General features: G+C 41.7%; 3 protein-coding genes across 4 annotated transcripts; 2 read left to right on the forward strand and 1 right to left on the reverse strand.

The window, feature by feature from the left end:
• The first annotated feature begins 395 nt into the window (after positions 1-395).
• On the forward strand, positions 396-2,812 carry c2h6orf120 (chromosome 2 C6orf120 homolog). 2 transcript variants are annotated; one of them, XM_070972779.1, is made up of 2 exons: positions 396-466; positions 2,004-2,812. In XM_070972779.1, the coding sequence occupies exon 2, from the start codon at positions 2,052-2,054 to the stop codon at positions 2,610-2,612; it is 561 nt and encodes a 186-aa protein (XP_070828880.1). In that variant the 5' UTR covers positions 396-466; positions 2,004-2,051; the 3' UTR covers positions 2,613-2,812. The 2 variants fall into 2 exon arrangements, with proteins under 2 accessions (XP_070828880.1, XP_070828888.1); XM_070972787.1 differs by lacking the exon at positions 396-466 and adding an exon at positions 678-796.
• A 2,831-nt stretch (positions 2,813-5,643) lies between these two features.
• mrpl21 (mitochondrial ribosomal protein L21) lies at positions 5,644-6,433 on the reverse strand. The gene has a single exon (XM_070972799.1). The coding sequence runs from the start codon at positions 6,431-6,433 to the stop codon at positions 5,849-5,851; it is 585 nt and encodes a 194-aa protein (XP_070828900.1). The 3' UTR covers positions 5,644-5,848.
• Positions 6,434-7,585: 1,152 nt separating this feature from the next.
• wipf2a (WAS/WASL interacting protein family, member 2a) lies at positions 7,586-24,472 on the forward strand. The gene is made up of 8 exons (XM_070987783.1): positions 7,586-8,123; positions 13,993-14,137; positions 14,900-15,032; positions 15,746-15,862; positions 16,547-17,203; positions 19,531-19,776; positions 21,327-21,428; positions 23,037-24,472. Exons 2-8 carry the CDS (start codon positions 14,075-14,077, stop codon positions 23,078-23,080), a joined length of 1,362 nt encoding a protein of 453 aa, XP_070843884.1. The 5' UTR covers positions 7,586-8,123; positions 13,993-14,074; the 3' UTR covers positions 23,081-24,472.
• Positions 24,473-24,855: the final 383 nt, after the last annotated feature.

Here is a 24,855-nt window from a genome sequence, read left to right on the forward strand (position 1 = left end):
TCAACAAATGTGTCTTTAATCAAATTAAATTACTGAAAGTAAACCTGCAGCAGGGTTGTATTCCAGTGTGGGGACCCTGGTTAGTTTCTGGGACTGTGGAGTGACTAGTTAGGCTTTCACATTTTGGGTTGTTTGTTCTATTTCCTATTAGATTACATATAGCTATATCCTTCAGATATCCCCAGCACTGTGCAATTTTAAGACTTAAAATGATTGCATTATATTTACTTATCCTTTATTCACTATTTCTGTTGGCTATTAGGTCTGTTCATGGATTGTAATAAATGTCAAAAGCATGAGGTGTAATTGGATCCTGAAGAGTGTAGTTAGCATGCATCGGCAGTAGATGGCGTCAATGAGCGGTTCGTAGTTGGTGACTCAGAGGAAAATGAAGTGAAGAAGTGAACTTTGTATCCAGCAGGTTGCTGTGCTCAGACGAAAATGCTGGTTAGGAAATGACAGCTGTGTAAGTAAAAACGGAGTCGGGGGTTAAACGGGTTCCTAATAGATCATAATTAGTAAGTGTAAGTAATGAATTGACTATTAAACAAGTTTCAGATTATTTCACCGCCTCTCTTTTTTGAAACTTGATCGAATTTAGCTCAAACTGAACAAGCTAGCAGCAACGTTAGCTGCATATTAGCTAACTCAACTGTGTGTCTAACCCCAGTTAGTTAAATAAGTAGGTCGCGTGCAGTCAGGCTAGGCTAACGACGGTCTAATTTCCTCCAAGCTGAGCGTCACCTAACGTCAACTGAACTGTATGTGCTGAGAAGCTAACCTTGTTAGCGGTTGAGTAAGTAGCGTTAGCTTCTTGTCAGCTCGTGCTAACCCTAGTCTTATTTCCTCGAAGAGTGTGACCTAACAGGTTGCCAAATGTGTATTTATAGGAGCACATAGCTATCGCCTCTCTTTTATTTTAACCGTTGGGTTGTAACGTTACACGTTGGAAGTGCTGGTAGGTGCCGCGTTAGCGTCAAACTTAAATGCAGCGTGAAGTTATCGAGATTTGTAGGTTTAGACATTGCTGATACGAGCCAGGACTGATAATATTACTTTTCTCACTCGTATCTGGTTTGAAAGCCACGAGCTCAGTTAATGAAAAGCGTTAACAGCCGTTATAACATGTTTTCCATTATATCAAAGGTCAGACTCACCGGTTGAGATGAGACCGATTAGTTTATTTTTAGCGCAAAAGTTTTTTTCCCACTCAGTTTGCTCAGCTTTCACTGGACTGTAAGGAGGTGCAGACTAGCAGCTCAGGTTTGTGCAGGTTAATGTGTGTTACGCAGCAGGAAACCTAAAGGTGCTCTTTCTATTCTGTAAACCTGGTTGTCTTGTAAAATACTGCTGATGGGTTGATGAGGATGTTTGGTTACTTTGTTTTGTAATTTGCCTCTGTTTTTGTAAATTTGTCATTTACTTTCACAAGCAAGGTTGTTAATAATTAGTTTAGTCTGACTGTATACCATGAACTTGTAACTCTGTAGTTTGTCCACATCTAACATTTGTATACTAGTTTTCAACCTGTTTGATGGCTGTGAAAACCCACAAAACAGGATCCCAGGAATGGAGCCCAGGGGTAAATGTTGTCATAATCATAACCAATGAACAGGATCAAACCCCAAGTATTGACCCAGTGTTGATTGCAATTCTGACAATTAACTGAACAGTCTACGAAAAGAATATAGACTAAGGTTTTTTACTTTTCTGTTTTATATCATTGGAATCTGAATGTCTTTGGGTTTTAGCCTGTTGGTTTGACAAAATAAGCAATTTAGAGACACACTGTCTTGGCACTGAGGAGGTTGGGAATGCCATTTTTTACTGTACTTTCTATATTAAAAAAATGTATTGAATCAACAAAGATATCAACATTTCATTAATTATGAAAATAACCATTAGTTGATGTTAGCGGCACTAGATTAAGGTTCTCATACTGAATAGTGCAGCGTTATTTTCTTTGTTTGGGTGCTTCATAATGCCTCTCATCCTCTTGTCAGGCTGTCTGGTGTCGTCCAGGCGGGGACTAACTGACAAATGCCTTCATCATGATGCTGAGCTGCAGCGCTCTGGTCGTCACCCTCTTGTTGTCCCAGGTCAGGGGCTTCCTGAACCTCTCAGAGGACGACAGCGTCCCCGAAGAGTGGGTGCTGCTTCATGTGGTTCAGGGCCACATCGGGGCCGGAAACTACAGCTACCTGCGCCTCAACCACGATGGAAGAATTATCCTGCACATGCAAAGCCTCAAGGGAGACGCAGACCTTTACGTGTCTGATAAAACCCTGCGGCCGAGCTTTGACACCTACAAGCTGCAGTCGGCCACCTGTGGCCAGGATGTGGTGGTGGTGCCAGGGGACTTTGCGAGGCCCGTGGGCATTGGCATTTATGGCCATCCGTCTCACAAGGAGAGCGAGTTTGAAATGCGGGTGTTTTATGATCAGACGGTCCCCCAGGACCCGTTTGAGAAGGGCTCATACACTTCAGAAGGCGGACATAAGCAAAAGAAATCCCCTCAGGCAACTGAGGAGGAGGACTTTCAGGAAGAGGAGTCGATCTTTTGGACAATTCTAATCGGACTTTTGAAGATTGTACTTGAGATTTTGTTTTGAAAATGGTTTCCTGCCTTGCTGCTGTGACAGAAGGAGCAAATTCAGCTTTTTTGGCTCAGACAGCCTTGATACAATAAAGAAGATTATTTTCTTTCATTCTGTAAGGATGAAAAAATGTCACACCAAATTCCAGTGAGAATTCTGGCATTTTAAAAGTTTCTTTCCTTGTGATCAAACATACATACTTGAGCAAAAGAAAAACAGTACAAATCAGTTTTAAAAAGTTGTAGTTGCAATTTGCTGATGGATCACTGTGCTGAATTCACCACTGAAGCCAGAAAATGTTTGACAAAGTCTGTATGTTTGGTAATAAGCAAAGGAACAGTAGCCTGTCTGATTTGGCAGGTTTTGCTTTGGTGTCCTCTCGCAGAAAGAGAACAAAGCATATTAAGTGAAGTACAGGCACATGTTCAGTCATGGCCAAACATTGAGCCTTTCTGATATTCTATACTGATCTGCAGTTCAGCCAAAGGGCCAAGAGGGTAATATGTCTGGAGTCTTAAAGGATCAGTTTGGTAATTATCAGCTTTATCTTAATGCAGCACTCATGGCTGAGATGCGTCCTTTGAGTCACATGTAGGTTCGTTACGAGAACACCTTTCCAGGTGGAAACCCAGCAGGGCTTCATTTGTCTAACTGACACTGCTGAAGCCTCACAGATGAACCACAAAACACTGACTGACAGGATGAACTATTACTACAACCAGTAACTCTCCCAGTGTACATGAGGCATGTGAGTAGTGTATTAAGATGGATTTAAACCTATCCTTTAACTTGATCATTGATCTTCAAATCAAAGTAAGCATCAAACAGAGACAGCTGTTGTGGCTGACTCATCTCGGCCCGTGAATGAATGAAACCGCTCGTCTTAACTCTTCATATCAACGCCACACAGGACGTGTGGGGTTTAAATATCATAAAAACTTAGCAATAGTCATTAACCCTATTCACATGGGACTAGTATTACCAGGGGACCTCATTTACTGATGCCAAGGCTCTGTGTAACTTTGTGTTCTCCAGCAGCGACATTAATCTCATAGTTTAGAGTTGTTTTGCCTACTTTCTGCATGTGTTATGAGCATAAATACACATTTACAGCTCATTTAATCAAGTAACAGATGGTTTGTGGCTGACAGCTGTTTGTTGCTCTGAACCTTCTCTGTCATGGCTCATTGGTAAAGTCAGTCTAGCCGATCTCACAGCACGGCTTTTGACTGCTTTTCAACATGTTATGAGCTGCCATCAGATGTCACTTACATGCCGATTGGCACAGGACTAATATTATCACATGACCTCTCTGTTTGGCCAGATATGGTAAGTAATCTGCAGTGGAATTTTATACAGGATTAAGATCATAGACGACCTCCACAGTTGTTACAAATTACCAGAGGTCCACAGGTTATACAAGTCCCGTGCAAACAGCAGTAATGTAAGCCAGTTTGAGATGTACACGAGGTTCCTTTAGGACAGGTTTATTGCTGGAAAGGACGGCCTGTAACAGACAAAAGGCTGATGGTGATGTATGATGCTACATGAGACCTTGATTTTCACCAAAGTAGATCATTCAGCTCAGTAGGAGGTCAGTGAAGGAGAAGATGCTGCTGAATGTGTCATCATAAGTCCTGTTTCTGTTTCCATTCTGAAATTATTTCCTTGATTTAGACTCCACACGGGAACAACTGGTTTATGAAGACATTGCTGCTGTACCTGTCAACATTCGTAGCAACATTTCACTTGGTTTGATCACTCACTTTGTTTTTGCCTGTTGGACAAGCTCCTGATTTACACATCATCTCCTGCGTTGGGAGTTCAGTTATGAGTAAAGTTGCAGCCACTGAGCAGAAATGTTCAACAGTGCCTTCAGATCAGTCTTCTGCAGGGTGAACAGCCGAGCAGTTTTCCTGTTTCCAGAGACGATTCAATCAGGTTTCTAAATAAAGCAGCTGTTTTGCAGATTGTTGAAGGCTTTTGTCTTGATGTTTTCAGATTTGATTACAATTACAATTCAATAAAGTGGAACCTGGAGCTTAGTTGAAAGATCTTGTTAACAGGGTGGAAGGTTTCAGTCTGAGGAGAAGCTGTTGGGCTGAGCAACATGACAGGAAAAAGACCCTATGTCAAAGTATAGGACCATGTCAGGTGTGGAGAAACACCCGCCAAGTTGTTTAGCTGATGTTCATCATGATGAACTGCTTCATAATGAGAAATAACTCTTACTACATTTAATTCCATGTTAAGAACAGAGTGCTCTGATGATATAATGATGAAATGTGTAACTCATAATCACTGTGATGCCTCAGACTGTTCAGCTCAGCCCTGCTGACTGAAAAATTTCAGTAGATGGTTAAATTTTTCAGTCAGCAGCCTGGTGTTTAATGATGAGATTATGCAGTGCATCATTAGGCTGCAAATATGAATGCAAAGTCCAGACACGGATGTTTATGTGAGCAAGATGCAAAAAAAAAGCCCAAATTTCTCCAGCTGAATTACTGACAGCAGGAGAGTGTTGGTGGTTTTGGTGGCATCAGGATAAAGCCTTTAATCATGCTTTGAAGGTTTTCCCAAAGCCGGTTTAAGGTCTGATAGGTTCTTGTAACTATTATTCTTCTGATGCATTAATTATTGATGTTGTTTTGTTTTGTTGTTTTCCTGTGCCAGTAAATCACTAATACACATCCGACCAGCATTAAAAAAACATTGTCATGTCCAGTAAACAAAATCGCAGCAAATCCAGTTTGAAAAGCTGAAACAAGCAAATGTTTTGTACCTTAGATCAATAATGAATATTTAGAGTTTATTTGGATTATTTTTAGTCAGCCTGTTCTGTGTTTCTTAAACACTGATCTGTTTTCTAATGACCAGTTTTTCACAGCAAGAAACCACATTTTGAAGATTTGTAAATAAAACTGAATTTGAAATACCCTGTATACCTGATTCAAGACAAATTTGGGCCCTGAACAGCTTTTAATGCTCTCCAGGGCTTTTAGGATTTAAAAACTATCATCAAAAAAGAGTCTTTAAATGTCAGTCATCTGCAAAGGATGAAGCTTTATTTACAGTCTAAACAGTCAAAGATGGGCTCAATTCTTCAGAAACAAAGAAAGTCTGAATATGAAAGTCATGAACAGGCTATCTGCCCTTTAAGCATTTGTTTGCATGTTCATAACCACTGAGGAGGAATAAACCCTCCGTCTGTGTGTCAAATATTCCGGTCTTCATCATCATCATCATCATCATCACGTCAGCCGGGGGGCCAGCTCGATGCTGTTGATCCTCAGCACCGTCTGTGGCTGGATGATGATCCTCTTGCGCTCGAACCGGTGTCTCCTCCAGAACCTCATGTGGACTTTAGGCCAGGACTCAGTCTTTTCGATCACAGTGGCCTCGACCCTGACCAGCTCCTTTCCCAGCAGAGGCCTGCCGATCAGGGTGAAGTCCTCCGCGCCGACCAGCAGCACCTTCTCCATCCGGATCCGCTCCCCGCACTCCGCATCGATGTGGTTCTCAATCAGGATGAGGTCTTCGTCGGTGACCTTCCACTGGCGGCTAGCAAAGTGCACCACGGCGAACAGCCGGCCGTACCCCCTCTGGTTGATCTTCTGGTTCACGGTGTTCACTACCGCGGCGTGTCGGCTCCGCTCCTCCTCCTCGCAGAACACGGTCGTCTGCTCCGGCCACGGCGGTCTAGACAAGGAGGTCTGGGGCACCAGGTCCCCGCTCACGGAGCTCTGTGTTCGTACAGCTGGGGTGAACAGGAGAGGCTGTCTGGGCAACAACACGCTGCATGCCCTCCACAACCCTACGGTCCTGCACAGCGCCATTTTGACAGGAAATGATTCAGTTCGCACCGCGCATGCGTGACAGCCCTACACCTACTGTAAGTACGCATGCGTCACTTAACAATCACCTGACTTCCTACTTTCAGGAACGTTTTATCAGATGTGGAAATCATTAACACAAGATAAAGTTACGTTGAGTACAAAAATGCCGCAATGAAAAAAAAAAAAGTAAAAAATGCTGAATTTATTTCTTTTCAGTGTTTAGTCAGTATGTATTTTATTGATAGTTATGTAGGCTGTCCATTTACTGAGAAATTCTGGAAAGATATGGAAAACTACTGATAGAAGGAACTCAAACTCAATATATGAGTTTAAGATGTTGAAATGTAATTCTACTGCTCTCTGAATATTGGCAATACATGGCAGCACATTTATTTATTGCAAAAACAAGAAGAACATACAGTGGAACAGTATGTTGACGAACAGCAATAATGCACAATAGGAAATGAAATCTAGAAGATAAATGCTGTAAAAATTGTAATGCCCTAGCCCCCTTCGATTTCATATTTTATGTACTGTTTGTATAATGTGTAATGGGTCTGTTAACTAAATCTGTATGTGACAATTTCAATTAGTCTATTAGATGTGGAAATAGATTGTGTTAAAACTTAAGAAGTTCACAACACACTCATAAAGTTTGTATACAGTTCATCATACAGATCTGAGGTCCTTATACAGTATTCACATCCTTAACTTAAATAAAATAAGTAATACCACAATGTAAAAAAAATACGTTTGGGAAAAAAAATATATTCGAAGTCCTGCATTTAAGATTGTATAAAGTTTAAAAACTTAAGTATATTTACTATACAGAAGTGTTCACAACAAATTGTACGATCGTATGTAACAGCCCTCATTAAGCATGGCCCCCTCCTGAATGTAATATCAGTGTATGTCGTTATATGAGTATATATTATTATTATTATTTATGCGTTCTTGTGTAAGCAGCACTTAAATGTAGTTGGTCGAGATGGGGCTAATTGTAAACCACTCATATGCCGTCGGATAGTTTTATCTATAATGAATTATTATCATAATTTATAAACCGATCATATATTAACGTAAATAACGTTACAGTACCATTGTTTGGTCCGTACATTCCTAACTCTGTTTGGGGAAACCTGAAATTACGGCAGCACATTAACGCAGCGCAGGCTTGCCTCCATTTTGTGTCGATTGGCCCGTTTCCGGGTTTCTGAGAAGGGACCGATAAACTGTGTCAACGGGGAGTATGGCTCTGCTTGCGGGTCAGGGGTGCGGGTAAAGTTTTCCGTAGCTACCCGAAACTGTTAAGTGACCCTTAAACGCTTTCAACCGTTTGTTTTATACGCTACGTTATCGCAAAGACCTCTTGTTAACAGAATTTACAGCCAGCCGGACTGCGCTGACACTGACAGCTGGAAAGTAAACAGCTCGACCAGCTAACTGCAGCTAGCTCCTCTGTAACCGCCACTAGGTTAGCTGAGCTGGTTAACCGTCGAGAGAAAGCTAACGTTAGCCGGCTAACCTGTGAGTGTATTTGGTGGCGTTAAGTTACATCACCAGGACTTGCCAGCACCCTCCCATCCTAATTTTTGTCAAACTGTTCCGACGAAGGATTGCCACAACGGCACTTTCCATTCATGTTGTTTAGGAGGACGAGACTATCGGACCTTTTCTTCTTCGAGCCAGGGTAAGTAAATTGTTGGGATGTTGAAGCTAACTTTACCCCACCTAAGCTTATGCTAGTGCCAGGTATATTTGTTCCAGCGGATCGTTACCTGGGAGCGGCTGGAGCAGCTACACAACCTGCCCAGGCCTGATAAATCCTGTTTTACTTAGCTGTAAGTTGTGTGACTCGGGTTGTATGTTTTTTGCCCTCGCTGAAACCCCTGGATTTCTGCATCTACATGTATGATTTATGTTTTAATAACTGAATATGTAAACGCGTGCTCGCCGCACTGTCGAACATGTTAGCCGAAGAGGATGTTTTTATGGTGAAATCTGTCCTGGAAGTGGATGAGCACATTTAGTGGGTTATGTCATGTCAGTGCTGGGCTGTCAGTTCCCCTAAAAGCCTAGAAACACACACACACACACACACACACACACACACACACACAGCCACACAGCCACAGGCCTTTAGCTCAGTGTATTTCCTTAACCACAAAATCATCTGACTTCCTCATTCAGCCCCCCTCCCTGGTTGTATTTCTCTGCGCAGCGTCACACTGTTGATGTGGGCAAACTTCTTTCCATTAAATGGATGTTTGCCAACTGTTTGGGTGAGCAGCTTTATGGAGACCAAACCTCAGCGATCATGACCTACTTAGGACGTCATTTTACTTTGATCTTGAATGCAAAGGATTACTCCGTTCATAGGGGTCAAAGGTCAGTTGTCAGTTTTATCAGTGTATAAGTGTCTTTGCTTGGGTTTCTGTAGTTATATTCTGCCGTGGTAACACAGACGATCATCGGGGGACAACAAATATGATATGATCTTCTTTTCTAAAAGCCACCATGCTTTAACATGAAGCACTGATGGGGGATTTTTAATATTGCTATACTATTGTAGTTATTCAGAATGTAAACATTCAACACTGCATATGTCCTCTGATTATACATTCATTGTCATTTTCTTATTCGTCTTACGTAGAGTTTTCTTTACTCTTTCCTACATCATTAAGAGACAACAGCACATATTGCTGCTAAACAGTGGTGGGTATCATTTCAAACTTTAAATACTTACATTTCTATATCACTATCAGAATAATACCTCAGTATCTTAATTTTCTGGGTATAAGCACACTTTTTACAAAAAACATTTTGCATGTAACTTAAATAAGGCAAACTTTTCAGGTACATCTGTGTTGTCCTGACACTTAAAACCATAAGAGAAAATAAAGTATATAATTGACAAACTGCTGTTTCAGCTTTTAGTTCATGACTATTTTTGATTCTTAGTAGTCACAGACACATTTTAGACTACACCTGGCCCTAAAGATGACCTCTGTTTGTGATAGTATACTATCAAATAAAATTGATCAAACTCTTAGTGCCAGATCCCACACTTTAGGTTCCTAGTGAGAAAAAACTAGCCTTTTTTGCTTTTAATCATTAATATAATTCAGTTCAGTATATTGAAGAGTGAAGATTGTTTAATCTCAGCTGAAGCTGGAGCTGAAGGCCATTAATTGATAAGTCTATTGACAGAAAATTAATCAGAAACAATTTTAGTAATCAATTACAATTATAGTTGTCATTTGTGAATGAAAATGGCAAAGATTCACTGGTTCACTTGGTATACTATTTTTGAAGTATTTTCTGCATCAATCAATTAATTAAGAAAACTACCATCTGATAAATTGATACTGAAAATAATCATTAATTTATGCCCTCACGGGAATGACATGAGTTGTTACAACTGATGACTTTTACGTTTCTGAAAAATCTAACATTTTGATGTGTCCTGCAAAAATATTTACATGCATTATCAGCTCACTGTAGTAACAGTTCTATCAAAGAAAGAAAGAAAGAAAGAAAGAAAGAAATACTCCTGCAGTCAAAGGACAGATCAGAAGCCTGTGTGATGCTCAATAATTCTTACATCTGTTAATGTTTTTGCAAAATCCTCGTGTCAGCAAAAGGGCCATTTTTGTTTGGCATCAGCTGTAATTCAAGAATAATAGAAGAGCTTGTATCCCAAAAGTAGAAAGTCTCTTCGACCGCAACAAGCCGCTATTGTTATTATCCGTTAATCTATCTCATGCGTAAGATTCCCATCAGATGTTAACGAAGTCCACACTGATGTCCAAGTAGTTATAATAACAATAATGTTGTAAATCAAACTCTGGAATTTGGTATCTTTACTCAATAACTGACTTCAAGGATGAATTGATATCTGATTGTATCTATGCTGATGGGTTCAGCAGTTAATCAACTTATTGTTGCCGCTTTTATAGAAGATATTCAAACTGATAAATACCACTGTTTTCGTATTAAAAGTAATCTAAAACATTTACATAGCATGGTTTTATTTGTTGGATTGGTTATAGGTTTTTACATCTTAATTGCAATGAGAATCAGTTGTTGTGTGACATCTGTTAATAGAGGTTGGATAATTGTCAGTGGAATATTAACAGCCTTAAAGCACTGAAAGCATGCCTCTGAAACCAGTCTCTGACTGTCTTTGGCTTCAGTCCTCGTGCGCTCAGCAGATCTCGAAACATTTCCTTTTCTGCCAGAGGAGAAAACCCCCTGCTCTCAGTTTCTGTCTCTGTCGCCGTGTCTCTCCATTTAAACCACGTCACTGACTGACTGGCGAGCTTGCTCGTTCAGATTCCTTTGGTTTCCCTCAGTGAAAACCTGCCCCAACGCTCAACCAGACGGCCTGAGGAATGGAGGAGCAGTGGAGGGTGAGGGTGGGGTGAGGAGCCAGTGCTGCCTACATGAGCCAACAATGGGCCCAGACAGCTAACTGGTTTGGGGAGATCCACTGACCTCAGTCATTGTGTGCAGGGCTGACATACAGAGCAGTTTCAGGTATATCATAGGCACATTTGATATGGACAGGCATAAGTTGTTTTTTGCTTTGAATCAATGTAAACTCAGCAACAGGTTGTCTTTACCTTGAGTCCAAATGGACAAATCCTCTTTGAACCTTAAGAGAAGAAACTTTTACACAAGTGAAAAAGACAAAAGCTACTTCACCGCTGGAATATTCACCATATACAATGGGAATAACCATCTGTTTTTGTTTGATTCTGTAGTGTTAAAATAATTATAATGATTGTACATTATAAGGGACAAACATGTACCTGCTAGTGTTGGGTACCGCTTGCATTTGACCTAATATGTGGAATTCGTTACTGGTACCCAACTGTTCCTTTTTTCTGTGCTTTACTCTCCCTGCAAAAACAGAAGTGTATTTCAGCTGTAAAAAATCAGTTCAAACTTCTCAATTTCAGACACAGCCAGTGGCTGTGCTAAAAATGCTAAGCTAATATCAGCCAAGATGGTGAAAAAAGCCCAGTTATCTCCAGCGAGGACTTTTCCAATTAACTAATTACATGAAGATGTGGATGAATGTGCTGATGTCTCACTTAAAGTTTCTGTGGAGGGTTGAACTTCTTCAGCCTTGTATGCAGGCGTCCTAACGTTAGCTGCGGCTGCTGCAGGGACTTTGTCATTCAAACACAATTCACCCTTCAGTCTTCAGATATATTTTGTGTTTGACCAGGTGTTTCCTCAGGTTAGACGTGTTACCTTGTCCAACTATGCATTTTGTATGAGAAATACAGCAGTGAGTGTTTCTTACATTAAATTTTAAAAACTGCCTTCAGCTCGACTTTGCCCTGACTAACTGTGACTTGAACTAGCTGCAGGGGTTTTGTGGTCGTGCTCTCTTTCATTCATTCGTCTCTAAATAACTCTCGTACCAAGATGTGCTCCCAGGTACCAAAATTTGTGGCTGCAGATTTTTGAGCATTCAACCAATTGGAAATGTTGAGTGCTGCAAGCCCCACCCTCAAAGTTCCTGTACTTTTGGAAAGTAATACCTCTGGAGCATGGACTTTTTTGAGGAGGGGTTAAATAGTGCCCCCATCTTCTTAACTTTTTGACTGCACAGCCTCCCAACCTGTCATAGAAGTTTACAACACTGTTTTCCAAAATCCAAACAGTAAAATGCAAGGCCTGTATTTTCAGATGTATCCACTCATGAAAACATTTTAAAAAAGCACATACCCCACCTCCATATATTCCTCCCAGGCAATGAAGACACCAAAGTTAGAAGGATTCATCCTCTGGGATCCATGAATTTCTGTACCAATAGCTGTCAGCGTGTTTCACTCAGGATCAACAGACCAACACTGCCACTGTAGAGTCTCACTGCCAGTGTGGCGACAAATGGGTTTAAAGCTGAGATTTGAAAACACTCAAGGCGCCACTTCAAAGGATCCTCGTTGAAATGCTCATCTTCTCCCCACACCTCACTGATATAGCTCAGGAGCTGCTTCAGCAACTGCTTCCTTCTTCCAAGGATTTCTTTGAGAGAAACAGCCATTTGTTTCCACTGTGAAGGAGCAGAAGGAGTCGTGTTGGCAGCTCTTCCTCTTGTTTTCTTTTTAACAGCGTTCATGTAAGCAGAAAAATCTTGCCACTGCAACTAATCATGGTGAGCTCATGTTTTTTTCATATTCAGGGTTCGTTCTACAGATAGGTGGAGTGAGTTTCTTCACCTTAAGCCTCATAAAACCCTGATGACAGTTTGAATGAGTAACGATCATGTTACGACACTACACCACATACTGGATTTAGTTGAGATAGTCCAACATCACAGAATCGTCACAGAGAGGATTGTCTTATTTGCAGTGATTAGATCTTTTTTTGTGTGTCAATGAGCTATTCACCTACAGTTTTCTGTCGTATCTTTAACTCTCATCTGCCTCATGTTTCATATTAATCCCATCACAAATCATGTGAATCCAGGGCACTGATTCATTCACTGTAACAGAGAGACTCATACTGCATGTTTCTTGCCACAAGAGCCAAAATAAAAGCACTTTAATACTGTGCTCTACACAGTACAGCCCTTTTCATTCTGCCTCTATAATACAATGGCTAATGCATCTTAGTCCTTGTGAGTGGAGGCAGTAGTGAAGTGGTTCACTACAGCAGACTGAGCTCTCCTCTGGCTTAAGAAGAAAATAACAAAAAATGTTTGACTGGTCAAATTCAAAGACGTTCATTTGCTCGTGAATAGTTAACACTGTAGAAGGAAATAGCGTTCTTTATATTAGTGAATATTAGAATTTGGTTCATCGGAATCAGATTCAAATGGCACTAATTGTTCAATCAGGTGCCATTTTACCGCTGCAGAAGAAGAGGGAGCAAAGACAGGACAAATTTAAAAGCTCCAGTCAAACAAAGGTGCACATCCTTTAAAAAAATGTTTACTTCTTACCCTCTAATGGAGATACTGATGCCAACGAGCGCTTCAACTTTCAATATTGCTAGTTAATTAAAGTTTTAGAAGAAGAAGAAGAAATGTACTTTATTTATCACACATAGTTAGTTGCACACTACATGCACACACGCCATGCTTCCGTGAAATTATTTTCTCCGCCTTTAACCCATCCTTGATCCGTCCTTCCTCCACAGCAGACCAGGAGCGGTGGGCTGCCAGCCAACATAGGCACCCGGGGGCTCAACTCTGTTCGTCACCATTGGTCAGGTGGTGATCTTCTTGCATGCTTTTAGTGGGGGTTATTATCCCACAGCGGGATTCGAACCGGGACCTTCTAGCTGTGAGGTGACAGTGATACCACTTTTTCCACCATGCCACCCAAATTTTCATTGTGTCTGAGAAAGAAGCCATCTATTTTTGTTGACCATAACGCTTACAGTTCATGTGTGACTGCTTCGTCACTAACAGGATTCTTACAGCTGACTTCCAAAGCAGAGCTCCGTACCAGAGAGACTGAGCTGTAAAAGATGTTCAGTTCAGTATCGAAATGATGATTTTTCAGCTCAGTCGAGTGAAACATGTCTGTTGTTTGCAGGAGTCAGTGTGTGTCGTCCCATCTGAGACGGTGAAGTCACCGGTCCTTACCCCACACAGAGAGGTGCCAACAGAGGGACAGGATGCCTATTCCTCCCCCTCCCCCTCCTCCCCCAGGACCCCCACCTCCCCCCACCTTCAATGAGGTCAGTGCCCGGACAGAATACACTCACAGTTCAGTGTCGTTGAATCATCTGTTCTTCAGTTAAATTCTCACACGAGTTTTAAACATCCAGTCAAGAAACCATTCACATTTTATGAATGACACACTGCTCTGTTCTATCATTCAAATTCATTAACACGTTTATCCACAACAGTTCACGGCTCCACGTTTTAGATACACCCGTAATAATAATGCATAAACCAGGCACTAAATCCTGCATTGATGATGTGTAAAATGTTACGGTTTCACTAGTAGAGTCAGTGTTTTGTGTTTCCTTTCATACTTGAATGTACCAGTCAGCGTCTGTAGGAGGTTACAGGTGAGCTGCTACCTGTTCCTTGACTCAGCCTCGCAAAGACTTGATTATTGTATAAATTGGGTTTGGCTGGATTCTTCCAGATAAGTGGAGAGTAGTGCAGAGTCACTTACAGAAATGTGTTTGATTTGTTTAGCCAGGGGAAAAATAGTCAAATACTTCCTCTACAAGATCTGCACTGCAGTTACTTATTCCTGAACTGACTCCGACCTCAATTATAGCATGAACATGTAGAAAGTAAAAATCTGCCAAAGTCTAGTTGCTGTCCAGTGAACCAGCTGCTGAGTCATGTGACTTTTGTTTACAAGCAGTGGTTCTCTTTTAAGTGTGCCGTGTGAACCCAAACAAACCGAGTCCACAAACCGTCCACTGTGGTTCAGACCAGAGGAAGTGGAGGTGTGATTGTGTATTTGTTAACTCACTCCACAGGCGAACACGACTCCTCCCAAACTCAGCTCATCCGAGACTAAAGGCAGAGGAGCGCTGCTGTCAGACATCTGCAAAGGCACCAGGCTAAAGAAGGTCACTGCAGTCAATGACCGGAGCGCTCCGATTCTAGAGAGTGAGTCACAGCAAGTTCATCTCATGCACGCACACACAAACCTGAACTGATGTGTAACAGTGAGCTTATTCAGAATCTACACACAGAGAAACAGGACTGCAGACTTGTCAGTAGCAGCAGTTGGTTAATGTGTTCATGAAGTAAGGGAACAAGCAAATAACAATTCTACAAACTGAGTTTAAGAGTCTTGTGCTGGGCTACCTCAGTGGAAAAATACCTTTGAGTTATTTTGACTCGAAATTAGCATTTTCTTTCCATTTCTTAGATATTGAAATACTTATTAATCTTTAGTAAAGGAATGTTTGTAATGACTGGTCAGTCTGTAGTAAAACTGCTTCATTAAGCAGTTTTAAAAAAATGAATAAATATAGAGACATTTAATATCTTCAAAAGTCTTGAAAATACTGGACAAAACTGCCTGAGCCTTATACTGGGAACGAGCTGTGTGCTTGCACGCAGTCATAAGAAAGAGGAAGTAGGAATATTTCCATAGACAGGAGGAACTGATTCCACACGCTACTTTTCTAGCAATGTTTTGACACGTTTCCATTTCGATAAAGATGAAAATAATTGAAAGGTTGCTGAAAAAAGGTGTTCCTGCCATTCACTGTTCATCCTGCTCCGTCATTCTCTGCCAGTATTTGAATATTAAAATGGATTTCTACCTCCATTTATGTATCCGTCTATATTGACATGGGTCTCACTCTAACCAGAATCAGGAGGCGGCGGCGGTGGTGGAGGAGGCGGTGGCGGTGGTTTTGGAGGCGGAGCGCCTATGGGAATGGGAGGCCTTTTCCAAGGAGGTGTGCCAAAATTACGCCCAGTTGGAGGTAAAAGCTTTTTTTAAATGTTACATTTAGAATTAGTCGTCTTTTCTTCATTCCCAGTGTTATTTTTATTTGAAACTGTTTGGCTACAAATGTGCTTGTTTTTTTGGAAAGGCTGCATCATTTTGTGTCTTTATCATAAATAGATAAATCAGAGAGGAGACCTGAAGTCAAAGTCCACCTCTGAAGGGAGTGAGCAAATGTGTCTCATAGTATTTCAGTCCCTGATAATAAGAAAGCTCTTGCTATTTTTTTCCTGAGCTTTTCCTTTTATTTCTGTTTCTACATGATTATTTTGGTATTACAGACATAAGCAATTCACACAGAATGTTTTATAAAGACCACAAATTCACACCAGCCGAATCAGCAGAGAAGATGTGGATATGATGTGGTTATTTCCACCTTCGTGGATGCAAACACATTTGTGTCCGGAGCTAAAGCACATAGGAACGAGGGACATGAATTATGAATGAATGGCTCGAACTTACTCATATTATAGATGTCAAATATTAATGATTAGAATCTTAATTAATAAAGAACCCAATCAGCAGTTCATTTGATAATGAAATGAACAGTAGTTGCTGTCACTGGGCAATTGATGATTTTGAGCTTTAATGTGTTTGACGTGTTGAAAGTGTTTGTTGTTGCTGTGATGGCATAAACACCACCTCTCTGTCCTCCACCCAGATGGTTTAGTCGGTGGTTCAGTGGGCAGATCCGCTCTGCGGCCCCCGGTGTCCCGGCCTGCAGCGCCTCGCCCCCCCACAGGCCGCTCCAGCTCGCCCTCCCCACCCAACAAGCCCTCTCCATCAGAGCAACGTTCCCACCGCCCCTCGCTGCCCGACATCTCCCGCCCCTCCAGCAGCAGCAGTTCATCCACAGGCAGCGGAATGAAACACAGCACTTCCGCCCCACCTCCTCCTCCACCCTTCAACAGAGGTTCTCGTGGCAATGCTCCACCTACTCCCAATCAGAAAGCACCTTCCTCATCCTCCTCTCACAACAGAGAGAAGCCCCTGCCACCAACGCCCAACAGAGGCCACACCCCTCACAGCTCCGTGAAGCCGCCTCCGTCTTCCAGCAGACCGCCAACAGGTGGCTCTTCTGCTCCTCCACCTCCCCCGCCATACAGACCACACACATCAAGCGGCGTCTCCAACGGACCGTCCCACATAGATGGGGCTGGGGCTCCGGAACTGCCACAGAGGCACAACTCCCTGCACAAAAAACACACATCTGGAGGACGCAGCCATGCTCCACCCCCGCCTCCTTCATTGTCTCCATCCTCCCAGCAAGGCGTCAGACCACCACCACCTGCCAGAGAGCCACCTGGACGCAGAGCAGGTACAACTATCTGCACTGTAAACACGCAGAACTGTCATTATTCATGTTTAAAAGATAAACCACTCTAGATCACTTCAGCTGGAATACAAAATGAGTTTTCTCACTTCTTTAGCAACACGTTACATTCTGTGTTTTCAAAGGCCCACTTACAGGAAAATTCCATGTAAAAACATAATGTCACTGCACAGTATCACATGATCTACATGATATTCCGGATTCCCTCATTCCACTGGTATGACTGGCCAACCGCAGAGAATGTATAGACCAGACATGTCCAAACTATTCCACAAAGGGCCGATTGGCTGAAGGTTTTCTTTCCAACCAAGCAGCAGCACACCAGACTTGACTCATTTCATCAGCTGATCTCAGTCTTCAGACAGCTGATTGGTCAGACTGCATCCTCTTGATTGGTTGGAGGGGAAACCTGCAGCCACACAGCCTTTTGTGGAATAGTTTGGACATGCCTAGTATAGACAATAGATACTCATATGGTTCCAGTAATTGAGTAGATCCAGAGATAGATGAGACCTGACCCAAGTTATAATCAGTATCATTTGGTCAGATAGGGTCCCATTGTACTGCTGCAGGTCTTAGTACCTTTGATACCTCAGTGGATCCAAACATCTCTGATCATATACTGTGTCATCATCTTTTTGCAGACTGATTTTAGATCAGTTGAGAGACCCAGAGCTACAGCAAACATCTGTTTTGATTAGCATTTTAACTCAAAGATCAGCCATTTTGTTCAACATTTCTTTGACTCTTTTCCTCATCTCTCTGCTGTCAACTCTCTGAAAAGGGATAAGCCTCACCCCCCCCAAAAAACCTTTGTAATTAAAGTAAAAATGTAATTCGGCACTAACAGACTGATGCACCATTTGACCAGTCAGTGTGTTTTACTGTATATAAACATTATGGGTGTGTGATGACTCCTTCTGATTCAGTATTCAACAGTCCCAGTGATGAGGACAACATCGGTGTACTTTCTCAGCTGAAGGAATGTTCATTCAGAGGCCAAAGCAAGTTTTGACTCGTTATCTTTGAAACTCTAAAGTATGATGCAGCCTGAAAGCAGCAAACTGCGCTGAAACATTTCCTCCATCACACTTACTGTAGAGCAGAGCGCAGGGACATTGCTTTGGTTGGTTATTTGGAACGTATAAATCCACCTCCTCTTTACTGTTACAGGTGTCTGCACACTACACTGAACATGCTGTCGTTTCATATTTCCTATGACATCTACAGCTGCTTTTGTACTTTACAGTATTTCAACACATGGAGCAGATATGCTCTCTCTGGAAATGCGTGTGTAGGCTTGTTTAGGTAGATGCTATATAGATGAAGACACATGTTTGATTCTTTTTGTTCAAGTGTATAAACCCAGAAGTTACTTTATGTGTGTGTTGATTGATTTAAGACACCTTCATCTACCAAACACTATAGTTTTATAAAATGAATCCATTATATCTTACAGAAATTGAACTTTCAGATGATGATGTTGTTCACTCGCCAGAGCCGATTAATGGCTCACTGGAAACATATCCATAATTTAAATTCAGAGTGAACACACAAAACAGGAAGGCACTTGTTAGCTGGACCTCTGTGTTGTGATTGGACGACGACGCAACTCGCAACTCGCCACGAGGCCTCCTGGTTTCTCTGCATTCCTGAAGCCCTGTGGAATATTCCTGCATTCCTCTTCACTTTCGCTCTCTCTGCTTCTCCACTACTTTCACAAGTTACAAGATGTCTTGTTTCCTTCATTGTTCCTGTTCTCTGCCTCCCATTGTACTATTCTGTTATTTTCTGATATTTACAAGTAACTGTACAGTGGCTGTCTGGTATACAGTCCTATAATGTGCCATTTTGCCATTGAGATCTAGTGCATAATGAAAAACAGACTTCTATTATGTCAGAATTAATTAAAAATGCATTTGCGGAGAATCAACTCAAAAGAAAAATAAAGTGATTTGTAGTTCCTGGCCTAAAAATAAGTTTGTTGTTAGAGAACTGTTTCTCAAACCCCAGACATCAGTGCCTGATCGAAGGCGCCGGCAGTGGCACATTTCTTGGTATCAGACTGCTGGAAATATCTGAACATAGTGTGATGTCAAATCATCACAGTATGTGATTCATGGGAACAAAGAAAAATACACAAAATGAGCTCGTCGTGATGCCTGTTCTAAGTGTCCTTTATGGATACTGTGAAAAGGGGCCGCCAGGAACTTTTGGCACCAACACTCATTAAAGCCCCCATTAAATAACCGTTCAAGTTACTGTCATGTAAAGTGACATCATGTGTGTGTCCGTGTGTGTGATCTACGCAGCTCCCCAGGTGCCCCCTCTCGGGTCTCGTAACGGCGGTCGTGACGCCCCTCCTCCCCCGCCTCCATACCGCGTCCACAGCTCCGTGACCTCAGAGCCCCACAGCCGAGTGGTCAAACCGCCGCCACCTCCTTCCTCTTCCTCCGTCTCATCATCCTCCTCCTCCCGAACCCCGGCTGGACCCCCTCCACCACCCCCGCCCATCCGGAACGGCCACTCCTCCATCTCCTCCTCCAAGTCCATCTTAGGTGAGTCAGAATGGACTGCTTCAGGATCATCACGCTGCTCCTCCTATTCATGGTTTCACATCGACAGCTGCATTTACCAAAGTTTGACTTCCTCAGGTTTACAAAACAAATAGATTTTTACTGAACTCATATCCCATAACAGTTATCAGAGGAAACTATATGCCCACACCCATGGCGGTGGGTGTGGTATTTAAAATTAAATTTCAGGCACATTTTTTTAGATTTTGTTGCACCAGCTCCTGTTAGTTCTTTTTGTCACCATCTTCTTCGAGGGGTATTTTTAACAATTCAGTGTTGCACTTCCATAAAGTTGGAGGAACTCAAGAGACAGATTTTAAAAAAAGATGTTGATTTTTAGTCTCTAGTATGGATCAAACTTCAAAAACACAGGGTCCGACATCTCCCATAATTCAACTCTTTCATTAGAAAGAGTTGTTTTTCATTAGACCCCTCTCTGCCTTCCACTTCTTTTAAACCCTGCACCCTCAGTTTGAAATGTCATGTAAAATCAGTGTAGTGGCCGTTTAATATCCCAAAGTATCTGGGATACTATGCACTCTCATGCTGCCAGAGGTCTTTCCACTCTTCAGCACATTGCACGTGCCAGATTTCAAATGTGGGAAAGGCAGAGGGAAAATAAAACAGCTGAACTGTTGGTACTCCTTTAAAATTAAGGGTTAGGACTGGCTGCTGTTTTCTGCTTGAAATGCGATGCTGTGACTCTCGATGTTTTAGTTCCCTACAAACCACAAAGTTTCTTTTTAAATGTGCTAGTTATTCTGCTGTTGAGCTATCATTGGCCTCTCTTATCTTTTATTCATGTATCTATGTAGAATTATTCTCCCATCACCCTCAGCTGTGTTGTTGAGCCTCAGTCACAGGAGGTGTTTACATGGCTTTTGCGTCTGATCTTGATGTGATGTGATGAATGGCTGTCGATAGCCAAATATTCCACTGCAGCCATGCAAATGAGCCTGTGTTTCTTTCCTGTTGTGCTGGAGCAAATCAGGAGGGCAGGGACATTTCCTGGATTACCGTCTGAGGTTCAAGTGGTGCTTGTTCAGACAGAAAACACACACTTACACCAGGTGTCACAATATTAAGTAGTAAAAACTACCTCCCTGTGATGTTACATTTCTGGATTTCCAGCTTGAATGGTGTTTTTAGGTTATTCAGGTTAGGTCATGTTGTTTCCCATTTCAACATCACAAACCTACTGTTTTTGCACTACTGTTATTTATGCTAATATATGCTCACGTCCATTACATCTTGTGCAGTTTTTACTGTGTTGCATATTTTTTTTTGTCAACTGTACAACAATAGTATCCATATTTGACTCAGACACGACAACAGAAAGCTACTTCATGCCTGGTTTTGAAGTATCTTTAAGATGCACAACCTCAACAATGATCACGTATTTGAGTCAAAATGTCAACACAAACATTACAAGCTTCATAAGGGAATTCATGAGTAGATTATTCAGCTGTCTCTAATAACCTGGTAATTTGATGTTTAAATTGCTGCTTTTTTCGGATTTTCTTCTTCCCCAGATGATTTTGAATCCAAGTTCAACTTCCACCCGATTGAGGACCTTCCACCTCCAGAGGAGTACAGGCATTTCAACAAGGTCTATCCCAGCAAAACCAACAAGGGTACGAGTACAGCTATATGACTTCATCAAGACAGAGTCCACCTTTTCAGTAGATTCATCTTTTCCTTCTCTTGGCATCTTATGTGTACCCCTACATTTCCATGCAGCTCTCTGTTGTCAGACAAGTTCGGTTTATTTGCCCAGTAAAAAAAAATAGAGAGAGAGAGACTCAAAGAGGTGAAAGCACAGGACTGAAAAATGGCAAAACATGAAGAGGAGGAAAAGGTTTTTTTAGCTGTACTTTGATTTCATCCATTGACCATGGTGTAGTTGCCTCAATGTCCGAATGTTCTGTAGTGATTATGATTTAGTTAAGTCACTGATGGGAATCAGTTTGTTGAACTGCTCTTCAAGATGAAGCTTCAGATCAGGAGAAGGTTTAGATTCATGTGACAGATGAGCTGAGTAAATTGCTGTCTGTTGTGTTTACTTACAGTTGTCATCTGAGGGTGACCAGTTAATGATTTATGTTTTTCTTTCACAACTTTTGTTCCATGTAATCGTTCTGTGTTTTGTTCGGTGCTTTGTTGGGGCAGCTTCAGCTCAGGTGGTGGAAAGAGCAGGATGTTAATTGTAAGGGTTGTGGATCAATCTCTGGCTCAGAGATTCAGATTCAGAGACTCAGAGAAGTCACCAGGATACATGAGTTGAAAGTATCCGACACTGGAGAAACAAAACACAAGGTTCCAAGTGGGCCACCTCGCCTTAAACAAAGACCGCTGCTAATGGCACAATTCAATTCAATTCAATTTGCCGTTATTCGTCCCGCGAGGGGAAATTCCAATTTACAACAGCACCAATAAAGTGGATTGAGTAGTATAACAAGTGCATGCAAGTTAAACACAACAAGTATACAAAAGGGTGGGATAAAAAGAAAACGTCATCCTAAAAAATTGTAAATTGTATTTACAGACTGTTATGTACCGGTAGTATTGCACATATTATTGCACAGGTTATTGCACATATTATTGTTCTGATTACTTGGAGCAGTTTTTGTTGTACAGTCTGACGGCTGCAGGAAGGAATGACCTGCAATACCGCTCCTTCACACACTTTGAATGTAGCATCCTGTCACAAACATAAGCTTTAGAGCAACAGAGCCAGAGGCACTATCTCACGCCAGATATTTGATTTGTGTGGCTATTGTTTGGTCCATCATTTATTTTAGAATGAATGAAAATTAGAAAAAGACTCATTTTAAGGTGGAGGTGGAGCATGCGGTTATACTGTGTAGGTAGACTCTCCGAATTAATTATCACCATGTTTGGGGGCGTCTCCGTGGCTTAGTGTTTAAGGACTTTGACCGCGAACCGCAGCGTCCCTAGTTCGAGTTGTTGCATCGCTCTCCCTCATTCCATGTCACATAAAATCAAATCAACAACTAGAGCTGACCTTGCCTTCTGTACAACGTTTCCATAATCCAAAGAGTTTCCCATTAAAATGCTTTGATGCTTAGTTCCAGCGCTTCGTCTGTCTTCACGTCACAGCGGCCCTGTGGAATTTATAGCCTGTTTTACACAGTTAATCATTTCTATGTGTCGGTGTGTGTCTGCGTGTTTGTTAAATGGGAGAACTGATCTGGAGTTACCCTTGTCTCTTCTTCCCTCAGCCATGATGAGAGGAGCTCCTCCAGCACCACCAGTGGGGAGGTGAACAGATCTCAGCTCAGGACTTGAACTCTCAGTCAGCCGACTCCATGGACGGTCGGTGGGAATGGGGGGTAGTGGCGGAGAAGCACTCAAATCACAAACACACTACAACACACACACAAACACACTAACACTAAAGCACCAGCTGGAAGCACAGTGAAGGTAAACACTACCACACCACGCAGGTTCGACACGACTCAGCAGTCACCTTCTGTCTTTGCACAAGAGAACAAAAACCACTCGGAGGCGAGAACCAGACTCGACCTCTCTGACTGTGACCACCTCGACTTCTCCTCTGCTGACAGGGCGTCGAGGCTTCTGTTTGACGCGACATATCAGGACCAAACTCCGAACACTTCCAAATCTGTGCATTCCATCATTTTTTTTAATGCGTATAGTAATTCAGAATTCCGAATAACATACTTTATTCCATTTGATTTATTATGATTTTGGTGTCAGCATAGATTTGTGGGGAAGAACTCAACACTACGAAACTGTCTTTGAGTTTATGTTTTAATTACACTTCCCGCAAAACTGATAATGCCATGAATGTGGGGCTTTTTTTTTTTTCTTCTTAAATAGCCATTCCAGCAGTGCCAGGTGAGGGTGCGTTTGAATCACATCTCTGTGTCAGTGTGCCAAAAGCGGGTGGAGTCAAATGAACCGCGCAGAGTGTGCACAGTTTCCCTATTTGTTCTTTATATAATTGACATGTTTTAAATTCTCTCTCTGATCATGGACAAAATGCATTACTGGAAAGCTTGCGAAGTTGTGACAGAAGCCTTGTCTGGTTGTTTATTTTTACATTTATAGTGGGAATATGTCCTGCTTTTTTGTCCCCTCTGCTTTCCTTTATTTGGGGTGTTTATATTTCCATCTTCAGGCGATGCTGCACAGCTGCTTCGCTGCTAAACTGAGACACTGTGCATGACATTAATTTACGCACTTGTGATAACAGAAGTCTATGTGACAAAAATCTAGAAGAAGTAAGAGGGACCACCCCTAATTGTTCCTGATGTGTCTGACAAACTGTAGTTCACATAGCCAGCATCCTTTTCCAAACACACTGTGATTCCTGTGTGGTTCCACAGTGGAGGCCAACACTAAATTACTGTTTGTTTACTGGACCAAGTGTACATGATTTAGTTAAAAGTTTGCAGTGCAGAGTTTTGGAGGTGTTTATAAGGGATCATTTATCAGCTTTCTGTACAGGGAAGCCAGTCTAAAAGCTCAATTCTGTTCTGAACCCATCATTTTACTTTTGCTGCTGGTGGTCCTTTTTATAGGACTGTTCGGCCAGAGAAAGACAATATGTTGATTAATTGCTATGCAAGGAGCAGTTTGTACAGATTGTAGTTGGTAGCAGCTAACCAAAAAACAACAAAAAAAAACAACACTTAAGTGCCAGAGAACTGTTTCAGCAGATGGAGGTTCTTTACTACACTTTTCTTTACGCTTGAATTAAAACACTAATTACATCATAGTCAAACTAAGATGCCATGCAGGAAGAATGAACAGAAAGAAAGGCTTGTTCAGGTCAGATTCTTCATTCTCAGTGATACAGCGCCTCCTGCTGGACCATGCCTTACACAAGTCTGTTGTCACTCTCATCGGTACCAGTGCTTTTTATTTTATTTTGTTTTTTTTTAGGGGGAAGATGATGACAACAAGGTAAATAAGAAACAAGTTTATTTGAAAATGCAATAAATATTGTATATTTACATTAAGGAATATGGTAATCATAGTTAATGATCTATTTTTATGTTGTAAAAAGCTTGT

Source organism: Chaetodon trifascialis, chromosome 2 (assembly GCF_039877785.1).
Source record: "Chaetodon trifascialis isolate fChaTrf1 chromosome 2, fChaTrf1.hap1, whole genome shotgun sequence".
Classification (NCBI taxonomy): Eukaryota; Metazoa; Chordata; class Actinopteri; order Chaetodontiformes; family Chaetodontidae; genus Chaetodon; species Chaetodon trifascialis.